The sequence below is a fragment of the Carassius gibelio genome, chromosome B15, assembly GCF_023724105.1.
Source record: "Carassius gibelio isolate Cgi1373 ecotype wild population from Czech Republic chromosome B15, carGib1.2-hapl.c, whole genome shotgun sequence".
Lineage (NCBI taxonomy): Eukaryota > Metazoa > Chordata > Actinopteri > Cypriniformes > Cyprinidae > Carassius > Carassius gibelio.
The window spans coordinates 10433599-10452570 of record NC_068410.1 but is presented as its reverse complement, the minus strand read 5'-3'; the positions used below and the strand labels follow the sequence as shown (position 1 = coordinate 10452570).

The following is an 18972-nucleotide window of genomic DNA, read 5'->3' as shown; positions in this document are numbered from 1 at the left end:
AATAATATTGTTGCTGCTTTGTAGGTTTTGCAAATGACACAATGGTAATGCTGCTATTGATAGGTGATGACCTATATTCGGTATGATGAACAAGCCTTGACTCAGCCCATGTGAGGAAAGTTTTATAACAATACAAACAGACATTTCAACACCAACAACATTTTCCAGCCCACGCATTTTTAATCCATATCTTTGTTTCATTTATGTTTTCTTTTCTTTAATTCGGTTTAATTTCCCAGTAGTTATAGATTCAGTTTATGGTGTCAATTCTCATGAAGTGTGACGCATTTTCGGCTCCTGCCCCTTTAAGGCAGGACAAGAACATCCTTCTGTCTCGCACCGTATTGTAGGTGACGCGCGTCCCCTCCACACGCAGCGTTTTGCGCGCTCTCAGACTGTCTATGTGATGGACGTGGGGAAGCGCAGATTAATTTCTTCAGACTTTGGACGTACAGAATGATTAATTTTACCGAGAAGCCGAGCGAAACAACTTTTCTCATTTACTGAGGAAATTAGATTGGCTTACAGCACCTTTCAACAAGACCAAAGGAATTCACAGAACAATTCTTGCCACTCAAGAACATGTTACTCTGAACGGTAGGATGGTGAATATTTAATATTTTAGTGAAATTATGATTTGTGTTATGTGTCTATACACTATGACTATCTTATAGCTATTTGATGAGATTCTGATTTTCATCTAAGTGAAAAAGTAAGCTATGATAAAAAATAAAATAAAAAATCTAATGGGTACATTTAATTTCTCATGCTGGTGGGCTATGGTTCTTAACCGACACGCGTTTCACTTGCAAATTAATTTTGGTTGTCCATATGCTTGACGTGACAAGTATTTAACAGTCTAATTCTGTCTGTCTGTGTTGTGGTACTCCAGTATGAATTATTAATAATCTCAGAAGAACTTCCGTTGGTTGGCGTTTTGACTAAATGTGCTCTTGTCCTCGATGGGAAACAGTAGATAACATCCCAGCTCATAGAAACGGACTTACTATGCAAGTATGTCTGAAATTGTTATATCCATAACCAAAGATGTTTATATAGCCTAATAAGTACGAAATGATGTGCTGTTTGTGTATAGTCGCGCCTAAAGGGAGTTGTCACGCGCAGCATTTTAGGCTACGTTTTTTATAACGTTTATTTGTATAGCTTTATAGCTTTATGTATATTAACCGTTGTGCGCATTAACGTATGATTGGACTCATTGTTTCACATAGCTTGAAATTAATTAATGACGTGCCAATGAAAGGAAAACAAGCGGGATAGTCTTGAGAAAACACAACATGTCTCAACAGCGGAGCTCTAGACTTCTCCAGTACTGTCTGGCCAGTTCTATAGACAGAATATAGCCTATAAAGTGTAATTTAATACACGTGTTATGTGCAAAGGAGACGATGGGCCACAGTGTGTGGTAGCCTAAATAGAAATATAATCACTTTCTCAAATTTTCTCCATGGTAATATTTAGTGCAATCTCAGCCTTTAAAGCAGAGTGGTTTATGATAACCCTGAAAAGCTTGTGTTATTACAGTAAAATATGCTATTAAAAATGTCAACATTACAAATGACCCATACAACTTAGCATTTTATATCATCTGAAATATTTTAAATAGTCTAGTAAAACGTATTGTTGTTTGTGTAGCTATTTTGTAAAAAGTTAAGGGAGTGTGACCATGGTTAAAATTGATCTAAATTGTAATGTAATGTTGTTGTTGTTGTTTTTTTTTTGGAATGTGAAAAAAAGGACAAAGGAATCAGATGACCTTCTTCCTATTTTCTATTTCATTTATTACTGGCATTTTGGCTCATGTATAACAGTTATTCACATTCTAGGCTGTTTGGCATTTTTGTTGTTGTATTTGTTGAAAGATAAAATTCTGAGCTTTATTGATTTGTCTAAGAATCTTCTCGTTTTTTTAATGCTTCATATTAATATATTCTCTCTTACTGAAGTAATTCCTGGCACTGTTTGTGTGCAAATATGAACCCATTTATATGAGCTGAGTGTTAAAAGGAGACGGCCTTGGCATCACAGCAGGGGCAGAAAAATACACAGTGCTAATGTTTTTCACCACTTCATCATCATTATAATTAATAGGACTGTGTGTGTGTGTGTTCATGTGAACACTTTCCACTCTACAGTGGAAAACAGCTAATGAAATCCCATCTTTGAGCCCTTTATGCTCACACAGCCAAGAGTTTAGTCTCTCAAATCATCACCGGTGGTTCATTAGGGCATGCATACAGTAGTTTTTTTTCCTGCCAGCTTTACATGCTTGATTTGAAACTCTTAGAGGAAACAATTACAGATGCTATGAAAGAAACTGTATCCCTGATTTGGCTTGCAGAATTGTCTGTTGCAGTTCCCGTAAAGACATAAATATGCCGTAAGACCTGAAGAAAGCACTGTCCTATTTGATTATGCTCACGGTTTTCAAGTGCCAAAGGGTTTTACACCTCTTACTTTTTTGGTTGTCTTGAAATATTTGTTCACAGCCTTCTCATTGTATACCGGCATCAGTGTTTGATTTATTCCTGGATCGTACAGTGCTGCTATTTTAATCATCTTGTTTTGTATTTCACTACTTTGGGATACGCCAGGCTGATCCTGACCACAACAGGTATAATGTTCCTACAGCTGTGGGTCTCCGGAGCATCTTGCATTTGCTTTTGCCAGAAATAGAAACTAACTAGAATGTCTATTTTCAGATGATGTGTTAATGATTGTTTTGAAACGCATGTTGTCAGAGAGAGAGAGAGAGAGAGTGGATGTGCAGCGTGGTGGTTTGAATGTTGGGCGAATATTGCAGTATTTTCACGGTTCACTTAACGTCCACTGAGTGCTTGGTTTGGAGAAACGTATCAGAAAGGAATTCAGCACAAGGTTTTCTCATTAAAAAAGAAAGACTTGAAAATAAAGGTGTAGTTTTTGACATAAGCATTTTGGTAAGATGGAGATTTCTGCTGTACAAGGAAATAATGTTGTAGAGTAAAAGTGCATATTTAAAGACATTGTCTCTGTGTCAGTGTTTAGTTTTTTTTTTTATAAAGCAGTATTACAGTCTCAATTGTAATAGTAAATCTACTATTTACAGATTTTAGGAGCATAAATCAAATTATGTAAAAAAGAAAAAAAAGGCACATAAGATGTGGATGGAGGACTTGGACCAATACACTCTCATGGCAGTTTGTAACTATTTTACATTTTGGCAAATCGGTGGTGACTTTTTATGAATTTGTATGATTTCAGTCATACATTTTCATGCAATAATCTTACCCCCCAATAAAGGTTAGTTTTTAGAATATACCTTTATGCTTGGTTTTATTTAAAGATTGTACGCATTCATGTGAAATGTAAAATAGATTATGTTTTTTCATGAGATTAGAACAGGTACATAGTCTGTTTTCTAGCAAAATATAACTATATGCTTATTTGGACCTCACAGAATTCTTCTACATGTTTGTGGCTTTCTAAAACTAGCAACTCAACAAGGTACTAATTTGCTGCTTATTTATATTTAGTAAGGTAGTTATTAGTGCAAATAAACAGTCAATATGTTATTAATCAGCAACTAGCCTAGTTAATAGAGAGAATTGATCCTTAATAAACTGTCACCAAATTATTACATTCTTGTGGAATTTATTGTCAGTTCCAGTTCCAAGTTTAAAAATAGATTTGATTTGATTTTGAATATTTCTGCATCAATCTTCACAAAGGCTGGACTGCATATGCCCACAGATGATGCATTACGGTCCTGCAGATATAAATAATCTGATACTGCTAATGGAATATCCACGTTTTTACTTTTTGACCCTTTGAACTATGGGACTGGTTTTGGTAAACCATTTTTAATGTTCATAGATCACTATGAAAGATGTAGTATAGGAATTTTAAACAAGCTGCTTTGAACAGAGAGTTTATGCCATTAACTTTAGTACAAGGAGGTTTCAGTGCTTTAATAGATCTCCAAACATGCCCATTCTGCATTCCAGTTCTCTGAGCGGAGAACAACACTCACCCATCAAACACCATACAGACCTTTGATGATTTATATGAATTATATGTGACTTGTCAAACTAACAAAGCAACATCTAAATCAAACTGTCCAGGGGTTTAAAGCAATGGCTGTCTATTCTGTGCCGAGTGAGCTACAGTTCTTGCAAAATTGACTTTTCCTAACCACTTTGACGTATTCTGTATTTGTTCACATTAGAAAATGACAGGAACATGATGCTGGACACTTGATAGTGCAAACCTGATGTAGCCATTTGAAAATTCTTTAAAGTAATAGTTCACCCACCCCCCCAAAAAAAATTCTGAACTCTCTCTCAGGCCATCCACAATGTAGATGAGTTTGTTTCTTCATCAGAACAGATTTGAAGAAATGTATAGTATCTCTCCTTCTGATGGCACTCATTCACTGCAGATGATCCATTGGTGAGCAAGTGATGTAATGCAAAACAAATTCAAATCTGTACTGATGAAGAAACAAACTCCTCTACATCTTGTAGGGCCTAATGGTGAGTATATTTTCAACAAATGTTTTTGGGTGAACTACTCCTTTAAAAAGTGCATAGATAGATGCCACTGTAGGATATGTTGGCTACTTACATGGGTAATAAATGATGGTGTATTTGAGGTCAGACTGCAGGCAGCCTGTGAGTTGGGTAAACAAGTATATTGCTGTAGCTAATACGTCACTAATGTTGTTGCTGCTTTTAAGGTTTAGCTGTTGTTCCACTTATCAGACAGACTGTTAGTGTGTGAAGGTCTCTGAGTGCAGGACCGCCTAAGACACAAGCTATTACTCTGAAGAGAGAGAGAGAAAAAAACTCTCTTTTAACTCCATTTCTGCCAGAGCTTTGTGAAAAGCATGCCATTTATAAAACGCCAATCCCAAATTCAGTTTGGGTTGAATTTCAAGTATTGTGAAAAATCAAGATGTACTGATGCTTTTCTTAACTTTTATTGATTGTTTGCTGAAACAAATGAGAATTTAGTGAAAAAAAAAAAAATCCTATTGGTTACATTAATTATATTTTTTGTATAATTAGACAAAGTGTGGTCCTTACTGCAGATTATTTTACTTGATATGAAATACATGATGTCACTGACTACATTACATTACATTACATTTATTCATTTAGCAGACGCTTTTATCCAAAGCGACTTACAGATGAAGACAGTAGAAGCAATCAAAAACAACAAAAAGAGACTACATGGTGGAATTTCAAATGTCCAAAAGTCATTATTTTACAGACAAAATTAAGTTATAAACCGATAAAAAGTTTGCATTAAGGTTTTTTTAAATAAATTATTAATTTTATTTAGCAAGCATGCATTCAATTGATCAAAAGTGACAGTAAAAAATCTTACATTGTTGCAAAAGATTTTTATTTCAAATAGATGTGGTTGAAATCCATTTAAACAAATATTACTGAAGAATTTCAGTTTATTCCGAAAAGCAGCACAACTGTTTTATATATTTTAACAATGTTTCTTGAACAGTAAATCAGCACATGAGCCTCTAAGTGCCGTATCTAAAAATTGTTTGTATTTTTATCAGACTCCTTTGTGTGGGTTTAGTAATTTCACTTTGATGGCAATGAATAGGTTCTTTTCATTGCTGATAAAGTGAAATAACTGCTCATAAACATGAGAGCCTGAGTAAATTAATAATGAACGAAATGACTTTTTATTTGCTAAATGACTACACTGTCTACTTACATTCTCTGTTTTTGTTTTGATCCTAGTTGATTTGTCCGACCAAAATTATTAGTTTTCCAGCTAATGCGATGATGATGTGCCTGAGCAATGTTGCTCTGTTGATTTTTTTTTTGGAAACTGATATGCCTGCAATAAAACACACTTGCCAGCTTAACTGGCAGACGAATGCTCTTGCCTTTAAGAGATGTATTGTCTTATGACCTCTTTTCTTATCCTTAAATGGTTACTTGTGAAATGTTGGTTGGTGTGCCATAAAGGTTGGCAAACTGTTGTGATTTAGAGTCATTTGACTGTGCCCAGGGTTCGTTGTAATTATATTTTTTGCTGGGGCACAAATGGATATCCTGGGTTAAGTATACTTGATTAATTAATCAAAATAACTTTAAAGGTGATGCAATACAAACATTGCAGAATTGGTTTCTGGCCTTCATGGCTAATTTGTTGCGTAACTCTATCTAAGAGTCATGCAACACTCCCCACTTTGAAACAATTTGTTTCAAAATGTGCCCAGAACTTTAATTGTAGCATGACAACCCATCTGTTACATAAATAAAGGCTGATGATATGCTCTGAATGCTGTCTCAAACATCTAGTTCTAGGGTCATAGATGACTGGAGGAAACAATGCTAAATGCAGTTAAAATAAAGTGCAACAATTAAGCAAAATATGATTTAATAGGGAGGAGAAATTTTGTTGTTGATATTACTGTATTTTGGCACAAATTCATCTTGGCCCTCATCATCCTAAAAAACTAATCATAAATTGTGCCAAACATATTCAACATAAATATGTTTAACATATTTTCATAAAGAGGTGTATAATAAATTCAAATATTTTGGTACTAAATGCGATCAGTATCCAAACATTTGGGTACTGAACCAAAACCAGTTCAAAACTACATCACTGTACCACTATTTAGGGAAATTACTGAAGGAAATATTACCAGTTTTCATGTTTATATAACCAACTACATAACTAATTATATAATCACAATTATCAACTCAAGCATTAAGACTTTAAAGACTGTGCTCAAGGTCAAAGTTTTCCCTTTTCTTTTAATTATTGAAATTACAGTGTAAGAGGAAGAAGTTAACTCTGTTTATTTTCCCCTAACAATGTGATTAGAGTGACTACATGGGTGTCCTCTTCCTGAATTTCCTTCTTTAAGTCCACCATGTGGGTTTGTTTATACCCTAAGCACTTTACAGCCTGTTTCACACAAAACCAACTGAATTATTCAACACCAACCTGATCATACATGATTCAGCAGGACACTCCTTTATTTACATCATCTCGATTAAGCATTCTGGTTCCTCCTTTCGAGCACGCTTGAAAAGACTTCAGTCAACTGTTTCTCAGGAAAGGAGCTCAGATGACCTTCCTCCATGAACCATGATTGATTGAGCTGAGATTTATCAGCAGTGTCTGGATTGTGTTGTATGCTGAAGGGCTTAGTCACCCAATTTTGACAAAGGCCTTGCTTATTTTTAGAGAAAATACTAATCTTTTATGTGGTTTCCTCATTTATAAATCATGTTCTACACTGTAAAAAATGATTGATTTTAACAGTAAAAGACTGTAAAAATGCTACAGTAAAAACCTTTTAACTGGTTAACAGTAAGTTTCCATACTATATTCGGTGAATAAATGTGATAAATTATAAATACTGTTAAAAATAAGTTTTTTGGAAGTGAAAAAAAAAAATCATTGTATAATTTACAGTAAAAATCTGTAAATTGACACTCCCAGAATTCCCTGCATGACACTTCATATTTGATGTTTTTTTGTTGAAATAATGTTTCTTCTTAGTTTTTTCTTATCAGTTACTTATCTTACATCCAGTATTGTTAAATAATGTTTATTGCATTATTTCAGTATCGTGTGTCACCATGATGGGGTTTAGTGTTTGTGTGAATGAGACTGTGCACCTTCTATATACGGTATAAGTATTGCCCTCCTCAGCTCGTAGAAAAGCTGTTTGTGATGAGTTTTGGTTCATCGTGTGACTTTCTCATCACCAGCAGTTTTTGGTGGTTATAACTGCATTACAATGGTTCAAAACAGATATTAGTACTTCAATATTTTGGTTTATTAACATTACATCAGTTAATGAAATGAAAATGAAATAAAATGAAAATGAAATGACAGTTTGTAAAACCTAAAATTGTGCTACCATATTTTTTTACAGTGAAGTTCTGGCAACCACAGCTGGCGGTATTTTACCGTAAAGTCACAGATGTTTGTGTAATCCACTGTATTTTCTATTCTGTATTTAGTTCTTCTGGTTTGCACAATGACATATTTCTCTGATTTTAGAGAGGGTCTGAAAATCAATAATATAAAAAATGTTATTGCTCATACATGTCAGATATTCTATGCTATTTTAAAATTCTACATTAATCATATAAGCTTAAAATGTTTAAATATATTTTTAAAAAAGTATGAAAATGAGATTTGCTTGAGTCAAAAATTCTCATCCAAAATTTTCACACATTAAAAAATAGCAATCACATTTACACACTGCCTCCATAACTTCCATCCTTCATATAAAAATTTGGATCAGGCTCCATTTTCTACGTTTTTGCATATGTAGCAAGCATTTTGATAGGAAAGAAATACGAATACAAAAAAAACGTGTGAAAATTTCAGACTCTGTGTGCAAGGACTTTTTCTCTTTACTGGTAGGTCTGGTTTTTCTGAAGTGGCTGCCAAAATGCTTGTTTAGATTATGTGAAGAATGAACTACATACATACATGTCTAAGGAAAAAGTGACAAACTTTCATGTCAAGTTAATGCCGGTGTAGGTCAGATGGGCTACTTTCATGTGTAATGTTTTAGTCCAGAATATTTAGTAAGGCTGCATAAAGTAGCCTATGGGCAGACAGAGACTGGAGGTTCTGGTTGTTAATACTTTTGGTGCTGTCAGATCTGTTTCCCTTAATATTCTCTGCTGTGTTTCGATTCTGAAGGGTGCAGCTGGTGGCACGTAGGTCTGAAAGAATGGCCTACCCTGGTTCTGGTTGGATGAGGGCCCAGCTTTAAGATGTATGGCCCCTGGTACCTGTCTCAGAGATGAAGAGCACCCCCACCATCTTCCTCCTCACTCTAGCTGTCCTGTGCAGAGCTGAGGTATTGATCAACATAGACATTTTACAGCAAAAGACAGCAAGTCTGAGTGTTTGTGTGCTTACATAAAGATCTCATATGACCTGCAATATCTATTACCTATGTTACTTTTATAGTGCTTTTATGTCATTTTTAAACTTACTCAGTTTTCAGTCTTTCATTGTAATAAACAAAAAAGGTTCCAGAAGAGTGTTTTTGCAGCGATGCCTTAAAATTTTTGGGTTCATCAAAGACACTTTCAGTGAAAAGTCCTTTAAAGCTGCAGTAGGTAACTTTTGTAAAAATATATTGTTTACATATTTATTAAACCTGTCATTATGTCCTTAAAGTAGAATATGAGACAGATAATCTGTGAAAAAATCAAGCTCCTCTGGCTCCTCCCAGTCGTCCTATTGCCATTTGCAGAAATGCATCGCCCCCGGTATGAATCAACCAATCAGAGCTGCGGTACGTAACTTTGTTTGTGTTCAAAATGTAGAAAAATGTATATAATAAGCGACTACACCATGAATCCATTTTCCAAACCATGTTTTTAGCTTGTCCTGAATCACTAGGGTGCACCTATAATAAGTGTTTATATTCGGACTATTTTAGATTGCTTCGGGGGTACCGCGGCCGGAGTAACCCAGTACCTTTGTGATTCTTCATAGTCATAAACAGAGAGAAGTAGTTCCGGCTACGATGTTCTTCCGCAAGATGCAAGCAGTACTGTTTATTAACCGCTAGATCGTCAAAAGTTACTTACCGCAGCTTTAAAGAACCATTTTTTCTTGGTGTTAAGAACATTTATTAATCTAGAGAAACTTTTATGCGGTGGAAAGATTCTTTGGATGTTGAAGGTTCTTCACTGAACCACCAAGGTCAATAAAAAAAACTTTATTTGTAAAAGTGTGGCAAAAAGCATGAAAAACTGTCTTGCATGTATGGGATGAATTTAGTATAATAAGACCAGAAACATGTATCAAAGCAGTAAATAAGGGCAATTTTGATTTCATTTTGAGATTGATGTATCCTAGTGTCATATGTGTCATTCAGAGTGTGAGTGGGAAGACGGTGAAGGACACAGTGCAAGAATGGAACCGGTATCGGAAGGAGTGCATCACGAAGATAAGCTCACAACCCACCCCCTCAGGTAGGCTTTAGCTCATCCCATCCAAGTGTGTGTGTGTGTGTGTGTTTCTATATCAACATCGGAAAACAGCTAGTTGAGATTTACTGTCTATAAAGAGACGTAAACACACAGTAAGGAACGTTTCACTAACCACTCTAAATGTTTGTGATGAATCTTTCTCGCAATATGAACCTTGCTTGTCTAAGGAATGTCAATAAGGATAACGTTACACTTCTAACATGGAATTTGACAATTAGATATACAGTTGCATATATAATGTAAGCTCTGATAGGAGTTTATAGAAGTATTGAACCTGTCTGGATCAGTGTCATATTCACATTGTCTATTTTTCCATTAGGTTTGTTTTGCAAAAGCATGTTTGATATGTACGCTTGTTGGACAGATGGAGTTCCCAACACAACTGTGAAAGTGCCGTGCCCCTGGTATCTGCCTTGGTATGATCAAGGTATGCCTGCCAATAATAGTGCCTATTGGCATGGAAAAATAAAAATATGTTTAACACATTTCATGCAGTTCACCAATTTCATCACATCTTAAAGCTTAAAGGGATATAAAATACGTCTCACAGTTTCTTTTTCCTTCGACTTTCATTGTATGACAAAAAATGCAATGGAAGTCAAAAAGAGCTGAACGTGAAGGTGAATAAATGATGACAGAATTTTCAAACCTTTGCTTTTCTTAAAATCATGTTTGGGTTAAATCCAATTATGGGATTTTCTGAATTATTCATGCAAAACCTGTTGGTATAATCCTAATGTGTTGTGAGTGGGTATCAGGACATTTATATGTAGTTTCTAAGCTGTTCTTATTCACATTTTATTTTCTGCTAGGTTAAAAACATACACCCTCAGAAAACAAAGATACTAACCGAGATTTAAAAAATGCTAAAAGTTACATCTTTGTACCTTATATACCCCTAAATGGTACATATTCGAGGTACATGTATTTGTACTCAAAGTGTGCATAGTAGTATTTTGGTATTAGCATTAGCACAAGTACTGAATACAGTAGATTTAACGTTAGTATTTTGAAAGGGTACTGCTTCAGTGAAAGTTTTGTACCTTTTTCAGAGAGTTTTGCATTCTTTTAGAACATGCTAACCATTAGAATGAGCAATAATAGTGTTTTTGTTCAAACATTATGAGTTATGCCATTAGTTATAATTTATCTGACTGTATTCAGTCAGGACTGAATGAATAAAAAGGTAAAAAGTGGACTCTCAAATATAAGACATGTTTAAAAGATGTTGTCTGTTATTGTCCTCTGTAGTGCATAATGGGTTTGTGTCACGGGAATGTGGTCCAGATGGCCAGTGGCTCACCGTCAACGACAGCCGCACATGGAGAGACCACTCACAATGCAATGCAGATGACAACCAGGAGAAACAGGTAAAGAGACCCAAAAAGATCATTAAATTGTGTGTAAAATGATTTAATGCGTATTGCTGAATAAAAGTATTAATTTCCTTTGAAAAAGGATATGACAAATAAAGGTTTTGTAGACCTCTGTTAGTGATACTGGATGGTATTTGCTTCTGACTGTTAATTTTTATGACTGTTAAGAAAGCTTAGTTTAGAGAAATATGACCAATCAGTTGATAACCGTATCTACAGATTGAGAAGTAAATAGGCATAATTAGTCACGTTAATTATGTAATTATTCATGTTAAAACAGTCAAATTAGTTGTTTGGCTTTGTTGAGTTCAAGTTGCAATTCAGTAAATTCCACTTCCTGTTATTCAAGTTCAAATTAAAATTCCAGTTTAACTTCCTGCCCTACCTGATTATTATATAAAGTCATTATCATTTCTTGAAATCTGAATTCTTCAGTGCATTGTCAGAAATTCATGCCATTGTTCAAAACGACTAACAAAATGTTCACTGAAAGAAACCAAGAAATTAATTTAACAGTTTAGATTGTTATGCATAGAGGATTTATGAAAAATATGAAACAAGCTGCATGAATTTTATGCAGTTCTGTAATTTCACCACAATACTGTCATTTGCAGAGCTCTGCACTCTTTTCTTATCGGCACAGCAGACTTTATCTCCTGCTCGCAGAGTTATTTTCCAGAGTTATAGGTTAGTGTGATCAATGAATATAAAGCTGTCATTATTCTTCGCCTGAGACTTTCAATGGCTGTCAGTATGACAGAGTTAGAAAAATGTCTGAAAGTCTTTAAGAATGAATTACTCAGGGCTCTGAAGCTTTGCCTTCATGTCCCACACAAGACGTCTGAGAAGGTTCTTCTTTCAGAGCAGTCACATGAATTAAAATGACTTATGTCTATATTCTTTTGCTCACTGTCTTCACAGGAGAATCAGATGATGATCTTGGCCTATTTCAGAGTGATGTACACCGTTGGTTACTCTCTGTCCCTGGCCAGCCTGTCTTTAGCCCTTGTTATACTTCTCCTATTCAGGTGGGTGACAAGTAGAAAATGGCATGCAGAAGAGAAAATGAAACAACCCTCACAGTAGATCTAAAGGAGTTGGCCGAAAAACATTATATCATAATATACCAAGCCTAATTAGTTCACTGAAGCTTAAGGTTTGATGATCACACAAGTCCATATCATAATTAAGATTTCATCTCAATTAATTGTGCAGCCCTAAATATGCAGCATGCAGTAATGAATGTTAATTATTTTGTGCTTTAACATTTTAACATAAGGTCATTGGCTTAGCAGCAGAATTGCAGTTTCAAAACTCCATGAATGAAATTAATGTTTCAATGTTATTTTTGTAATATTGCAGGAAGCTCCGCTGCACACGTAATTATATCCACACCAATCTGTTTGCCTCTTTCATCCTGCGAGCTGTGTCCATCCTCACGAGAGATGCACTTCTCATGAAAGACGCTCCTGAGTTCAGGGACAACAAAGATCTTTCGATCGTTCTGAGCGACCAGGTAAGCAGAAATACAGTCATTCTACACAACATTTTACGAAAGACAACAAAAACAAAACTGGTGTTCTGAAATGGAGAGACAGTTTTTTTTTTTTTGACAAGTGTAAATTCATGTTCCAGTTACACTTAATGTTGACAAATTTTGCTGTTTAAATAAATGAAACATTACTTCTATTAAGCCCTATTCGGACGGGACTAGTTTTACAGGGGGTCGTTAGAGAAATCTGCGTTTCACAGACGTACTTGGTGATTTTAATCCCGTCCGAATCTGCGACGTCTGTGTTTTTCTCACACAATCTCTGTGATAATTCCAGAGCAAATTACCTACCGTTTTTCAGCAAACTCAGTGATCCTCTGAGAAAACTAATCCCGCCCGAATGCGAATGTCTGTGATTGCCGGTGATATTTTATTTCACAACGCGTTTCCTTGTGTGTTTTGGCCAACGCGATTTAACGTAGATGCTCTTACCGCGCGGATGTTTGATGTATTTGCTTAGCGGCAAATAAATAATAATAAAAAAATAATACAAATAATAAAATCAAGAGCAAGATCGCGTAAACCGTTAATACAGGCTATTGTAATATCAGCATCAGGTAAGATTACTCACGTTCATTTATGTAGGCTACTCAGTTACATAATGTTTTAATTACATTTAATTAAAAAAAATATTAATAAAAAAAGGAAAACAAGTTAAACTAAAGGAACCACACATCAATATGGTTTTGCTATACTAGCCATTTAGTATTTATTGTGTTATAATACTAAGGAAATCATTCTGAATGAATGAAATGCACGCATACAGAGAGCGTGATCTCTGTGACGCCCAGATGCACAAATCACACCCTCCCACCTCTGTAATAAACACGGAGATACTAGTCCCGTCCGAAAATCGAAATGGAAATGAAATCGAAACTCAAACGTAGTTTAGAAAACTAGTCCCGTCCGAATAGTGCTTATTTTGTACTTTTGCATCAAAGTATGATATTTTCATTATTTATTCCAAAATAAAAACAATAAAAATGCAATAACAAATTTCAGACTTCATGTAGATTTTATCTGTCAACTGATCTATAACTGTTCTCTTTAATAGTCAACTTACTTTCTTATCATCAGTCATTAAAATTTGGGATGGATCAGCATATAAGTCATGTTTACAAGTCCTTCCATTTTGATGTGGCATAAAGGACGTTATCTAAAGCACTATTCGGACGGGACTAGTTTTCTAAACTACGTTTGAGTTTCGTTTCTTACCACCTGACGTCTGTGATTTTCATGTACCAGTTCGGATGAGACCAACATCTCCGTGTTTTTTACAGAGGTGGGAGGGTCTGATTTGTGCATCTGGGCGTCACAGAGATCACGCGCTCTGTATGCGTGCATTGCATTCATTCAGAATGATTGCCTTAGTATTATTACAAAATAAATACTAAATGGCTAGTATAGCAAAACCATGTTAATGTGTGGTTCCTTTAGTTTAACTTTTTTTTTAATTAAATGTAATTAAAACATTATGTAACTGAGTACATAAATGAACGTGAGTAATTACCTGATGCTGATATTACAATAGCCTGTATTAAAAGTTTACGCGATCTTGCTCTTGATTGTATTATTTGTATTATTATTTTATTATTATTTATTTGCCGCTAAGCAAATATATTAAACATCCGCGCGGTAAGAGCATCTACGGTAATTCACGTTGGCCAAAACACACAAGGAAAACGCGTTGTGAAATAAAATATCACCGGCAATCACAGACATTCGCATTCGGGCGGGATTAGTTTTCTCAGAGGATCACTGAGTTTGCTGAAAAACGGTAGGTAATTTGCTCTGGAATTATCACAGAGGTTGTGTGAGAAAAACACAGACGTGGCAGATTCGGACGGGATTAAAATCACCAAGTACGTCTGTGATATGCAGATTTCTCTAACGACCCCCTGTAAAACTAGTCCCGTCCGAATAGGGCTAGTATGAACGTTGTACATACATTACACACTTTTTAATTAGTTTTCCCAGTAACAGAATTATTTATTAATTCAGACCGATTTGTGGATGCAGAATGTGCATAAAATTAGGCGAAATTTATTGCATTAAGAGCATGATCAACTATAGCATATAAGAGGCATTGCCTTTTGTTATTGGACTTTCCCCCATTCATTCCTAATTACTGTCTACGAAACCCACTGCAAACTTTAGTGGATGTGTTAAAACTCAGTGGGCTCAGGGGAGGCAAGAGAGACACTGCCTCCCATTTTACCGTTTTATGCTGGTGTTGCTGCTGGACAGTGTCGTTGTTTTAAAAAACAAGTGATTTATACACTTTTTAATGTTTTATATTAGAATATTTGTGTTGTTTTATCTTTACACCGTGTATTATTTTCCAATTTTGCCTCCTTTGAGGAAACGCCCCTGCAAAAAGCGATTCAAATGCATGGTTTAGTAGAGTAAACCCAGAGCTGGGTGGATTACTTACAAATTGTAGTCTGTTACTGATTACAGATTAAATGATGAAAACTGTAGTTAGTAATGTAATCTAGGTTATTGATTTTTGGTAATGTGTTCTGACTACTTTTTGACTAACTTGTTTTAAACTTATCATTAAACATACCATATTGATATACAATAAAAAAAAGCAAAATACCAACCTTAATACCATTATAAAATGCATTAAACTTTACACAATACCAGGGTATTAATGTAAGCACTGCAGGGGGTTTGTAAATTGATAAAAAGCTAATAATGTCAAATAAATTATTTAAACCCTTGAACAATAAAATTATAAATATTTAATTTGTATACCTGCGTGTCACTGTGACCACTAAAGCAACATCGAACTGTAAACACATAAATGTGAAATATATCAGATAATATTACATGTTAAAGTGGTTTGGCTAACAAAAACATTTGTTTCATGATACATGGTCTTATTGCTGAAGAAGTGTTTTCTTAATAAATTAAGAATGATTTGCTGCCATTGTGTGAATAATGTGTAATCATGTAATCCATAAAAAGTAACTAATCTGATTATGAGCATTATAAAATGTAATATACTCTAATTACAAGTACTTGATATTTGGTCCAGAATACATCTAATCTGTTACTACCCAGCTCTGAGTAAACCTCCATTAAACTCCCACAGGTGATGTCAGGCTGCCGTGTGGCTCAGGTCCTGATGCAGTACTGTGTTGGGGCAAACTACTATTGGCTACTGGTAGAAGGTCTATATCTTCACAACCTACTGGTGCTGATGGTCTTCTCAGAGAACAGCTACTTCTGTGTATACCTCTTCATCGGCTGGGGTGTGTAATTTGTGTGTGTAAAATTGTAAAACTTAATATGAGATATTTTCATCTTGCTGTGCTGTTTTGTATTTCATCTGTTTTGTTTTCTAACAGGAACACCTGTGCTCTTTGTGGTGCCTTGGATAGTTGTCCGTTACCTTTATGAGAACACCAGGTAAGATGCGCCAAAAGTCTTGATGCAACAGCTTTTTTTCATTTGGTAAAAGATTAAGCATTACAAATGTGCCTGCACATTTCTCAAGGTGCTGGGAGATCAACGAAAATATGGCATATTGGTGGATCATCCGAACGCCAATCCTTTTGGCGATTTTAGTGAGTCTTTACTTCAATTTGTCTAGAATTTCAATTTGTTCTCTGATTGTCTTGATAGTAACTCACCTATGCTTACAGATAACTCAGAATGTGGAATTCTCCCACTTCTACTTGAAAGCAACCAATGAGACATCAAAGTGGATCTGGCTCGACTTTGTTCCAGTGGTTATTTTTAAGTGAGAGATCGGTGAATTCCAAGTTCCGAGTCATCTGGAACGCAGTGTATGAATAACCAGTTAAATATACTCTCGTTCATGTATTATACATGGATGACTCATTAGTCTGGAGCATTCTTGAGGATTGTGTTGAGGAACTGTTTTAGTGCATTCTGAAACGATTGTGGCCGCCACACTCCATTGGAATGATTCATGCATTTTCCTTCATTACACTGGATGAGAACTCTTGTGTATCTTTACACTGGATTTTCTATGTGTAACTATTTATATTTAAAAAGAATTATGACCATGTTTTGCAGGTGAACTTTTTTATATTTATAAGGATTATTCAGATCCTCGTCTCCAAATTAAAAGCACATCAGATGAGATATACAGATTATAAATTTAGGTAAGAATTTGCCTGTTTTCGACAAATGAATGTATATTATGTATACATGTAATCTATTGGTGTTTGTAAAATGTCTATGTATGAATTCATCCATGTTACTTAAAATGAAAATGTGTCACATAAAGTGCCCTATAGCAAGCTTTTGATATTTCAACCTTTTTTAAAGGAAATTTCACTCTCTTCTTCAGATGTCAGCCTCAAGGGTAGCATGCATGTTAAGGAGCTCACCAGAGACTATATTTCTAGCCTTCAAGCTTATATCCTGTTTAGGTGTAATGGAATAAAATGTGGATTGAAATCTGACAATACATTTGTAACAATGATAGAGGCCAGTTAGATTCTTGATTTAACCACAGTGCCTCACTGTTGTCATTTAATCTGCCTGTGAAATCTCCCTTAAAATGTTTTAAAAACGTTTTTAAAATATATTTTTTTTCTGAAAGAATGAATATAAAATGAATGCATTATTTCTAAAACGAAACCAACCCTTCATCTGATATTAAATTTGGTTTTAAAGAAAAGCTGGGTTGTGTTTTGAATCATCTTTAATACTCTTGCTCCCTCAGGTTAGCCAAGTCCACGCTGACCCTCATCCCCCTGTTAGGGATTCATGAGGTGGTGTTTGCTGTGATGACAGAGGAACAGACTGAGGGCGTGCTTCGCAATGTCAACCTGTTCTTTGAACTCTTCTTCAATTCTTTTCAGGTACAGCTAAGGGAATCAAGAGAGACAGACCGTGTCACAACATGGCCTAGTTCATACAATGTACTTACTTTTTTGTTTACCATGCACTATTAGAATGTAGTGAATGTCCATACAATTAATGCATTTTGACACAATAGTTGCTGTTGCCCCACAGGGTTTTCTGGTAGCCATATTATACTGCTTTGTCAACAAAGAGGTAAGAGGAATCTATTGTAATTATTAATCTATTATTTGTAAACATAATTGTAATAATTTGTTCAATTTTATATAAATTAAAAAAAAAAAAAAAAAAAAAAAAAAAATATATATATATATATATATATATATATATATATATATATATATATATATACATACATTTGAAGACAAGAGTTTACATACACCTTCTGTAAATCTGCAAAATGTTGATTATTTTACCAAAATGAGAGGGATCATACATATATAATGCATATATAATTGTTTATTTAGGACTGACCGGAATAAGATATTTCACATAAAATATGTTTACATATAGCCCACAAGAGGAATTAATAGTTGAATTTATAAAAATGCCCCCGTTCAAAAGTTTCCATACACTTGATTCTTAATATTGTGTTGTTTGCTGAATGATCCACAGCTGTGTTTTTTTGTTTAGTGATATTTGTTAAAGGGGGGGTGAAATGCTCGTTTTCACTCAATCTCCTGTTAATCTTGAGTACCTATAGAGTAGTACTGCATCCTTCATAACTCCAAAAAGTCTTTAGTTTTATTATATTCATAAGAGAAAGATAGTCTGTACCGATTTTTCCCGTAAAAACACGAGCGCCTAGAGGCGTGACGTGTGGGCGGAGCTAAAGAATCACGAGCGCCAGTAAGCTTTGTTGAGCGCGTCTGGAAGCTGTGACACTGTGAGGACAAAACCAACCAAAACAAACCATGGCTAACAGTCAGATTCAGCGTATATTTATGATCCAGAATCAGATCCAGAGGCTGAAATTGAACAAGAGCAGCATCAGCAATCAGTCTCTATGTGGTATGTACTGAAACTGTATATATTTGCTTAGCGGTTTTGGAAAATGACTTTGTCGTCTTTTTTTTTAAAGCTGTAACGTTACATGTGGAAAGTGCAGTTTGATGACAACATCGCATGTTGTTTACTTGATGTGCTTACGCGCCGATAGCTAAGTTAACAACACAGAGAT

At 35.1% G+C, this 18972-nt stretch overlaps 1 protein-coding gene across 3 annotated transcripts in view; it reads left to right on the top strand.

Annotated features, from left to right (window-relative positions):
* The window catches only part of LOC127972525 (gastric inhibitory polypeptide receptor-like), a 32153-nt gene that overhangs the window by 10860 nt on the left and 2321 nt on the right, over positions 1-18972 (top strand). The window contains exons 1-13 of one of the 3 annotated variants that reach the window (XM_052576100.1): positions 345-597; positions 8713-8872; positions 9905-10001; positions 10339-10446; positions 11271-11389; positions 12317-12423; positions 12758-12911; positions 16048-16207; positions 16304-16364; positions 16453-16522; positions 16998-17086; positions 17653-17791; positions 17946-17987. In XM_052576100.1, the coding sequence (XP_052432060.1) occupies positions 8816-8872; positions 9905-10001; positions 10339-10446; positions 11271-11389; positions 12317-12423; positions 12758-12911; positions 16048-16207; positions 16304-16364; positions 16453-16522; positions 16998-17086; positions 17653-17791; positions 17946-17987 (1203 nt within the window). In that variant the 5' untranslated portion in view covers positions 345-597; positions 8713-8815. Of the gene's footprint in view, positions 1-344; positions 598-8712; positions 8873-9904; positions 10002-10338; positions 10447-11270; positions 11390-12316; positions 12424-12757; positions 12912-16047; positions 16208-16303; positions 16365-16452; positions 16523-16997; positions 17087-17652; positions 17792-17945; positions 17988-18972 lie in introns of those variants that run through there. The other 2 variants (XM_052576101.1, XM_052576098.1) reach the window with 2 other exon arrangements.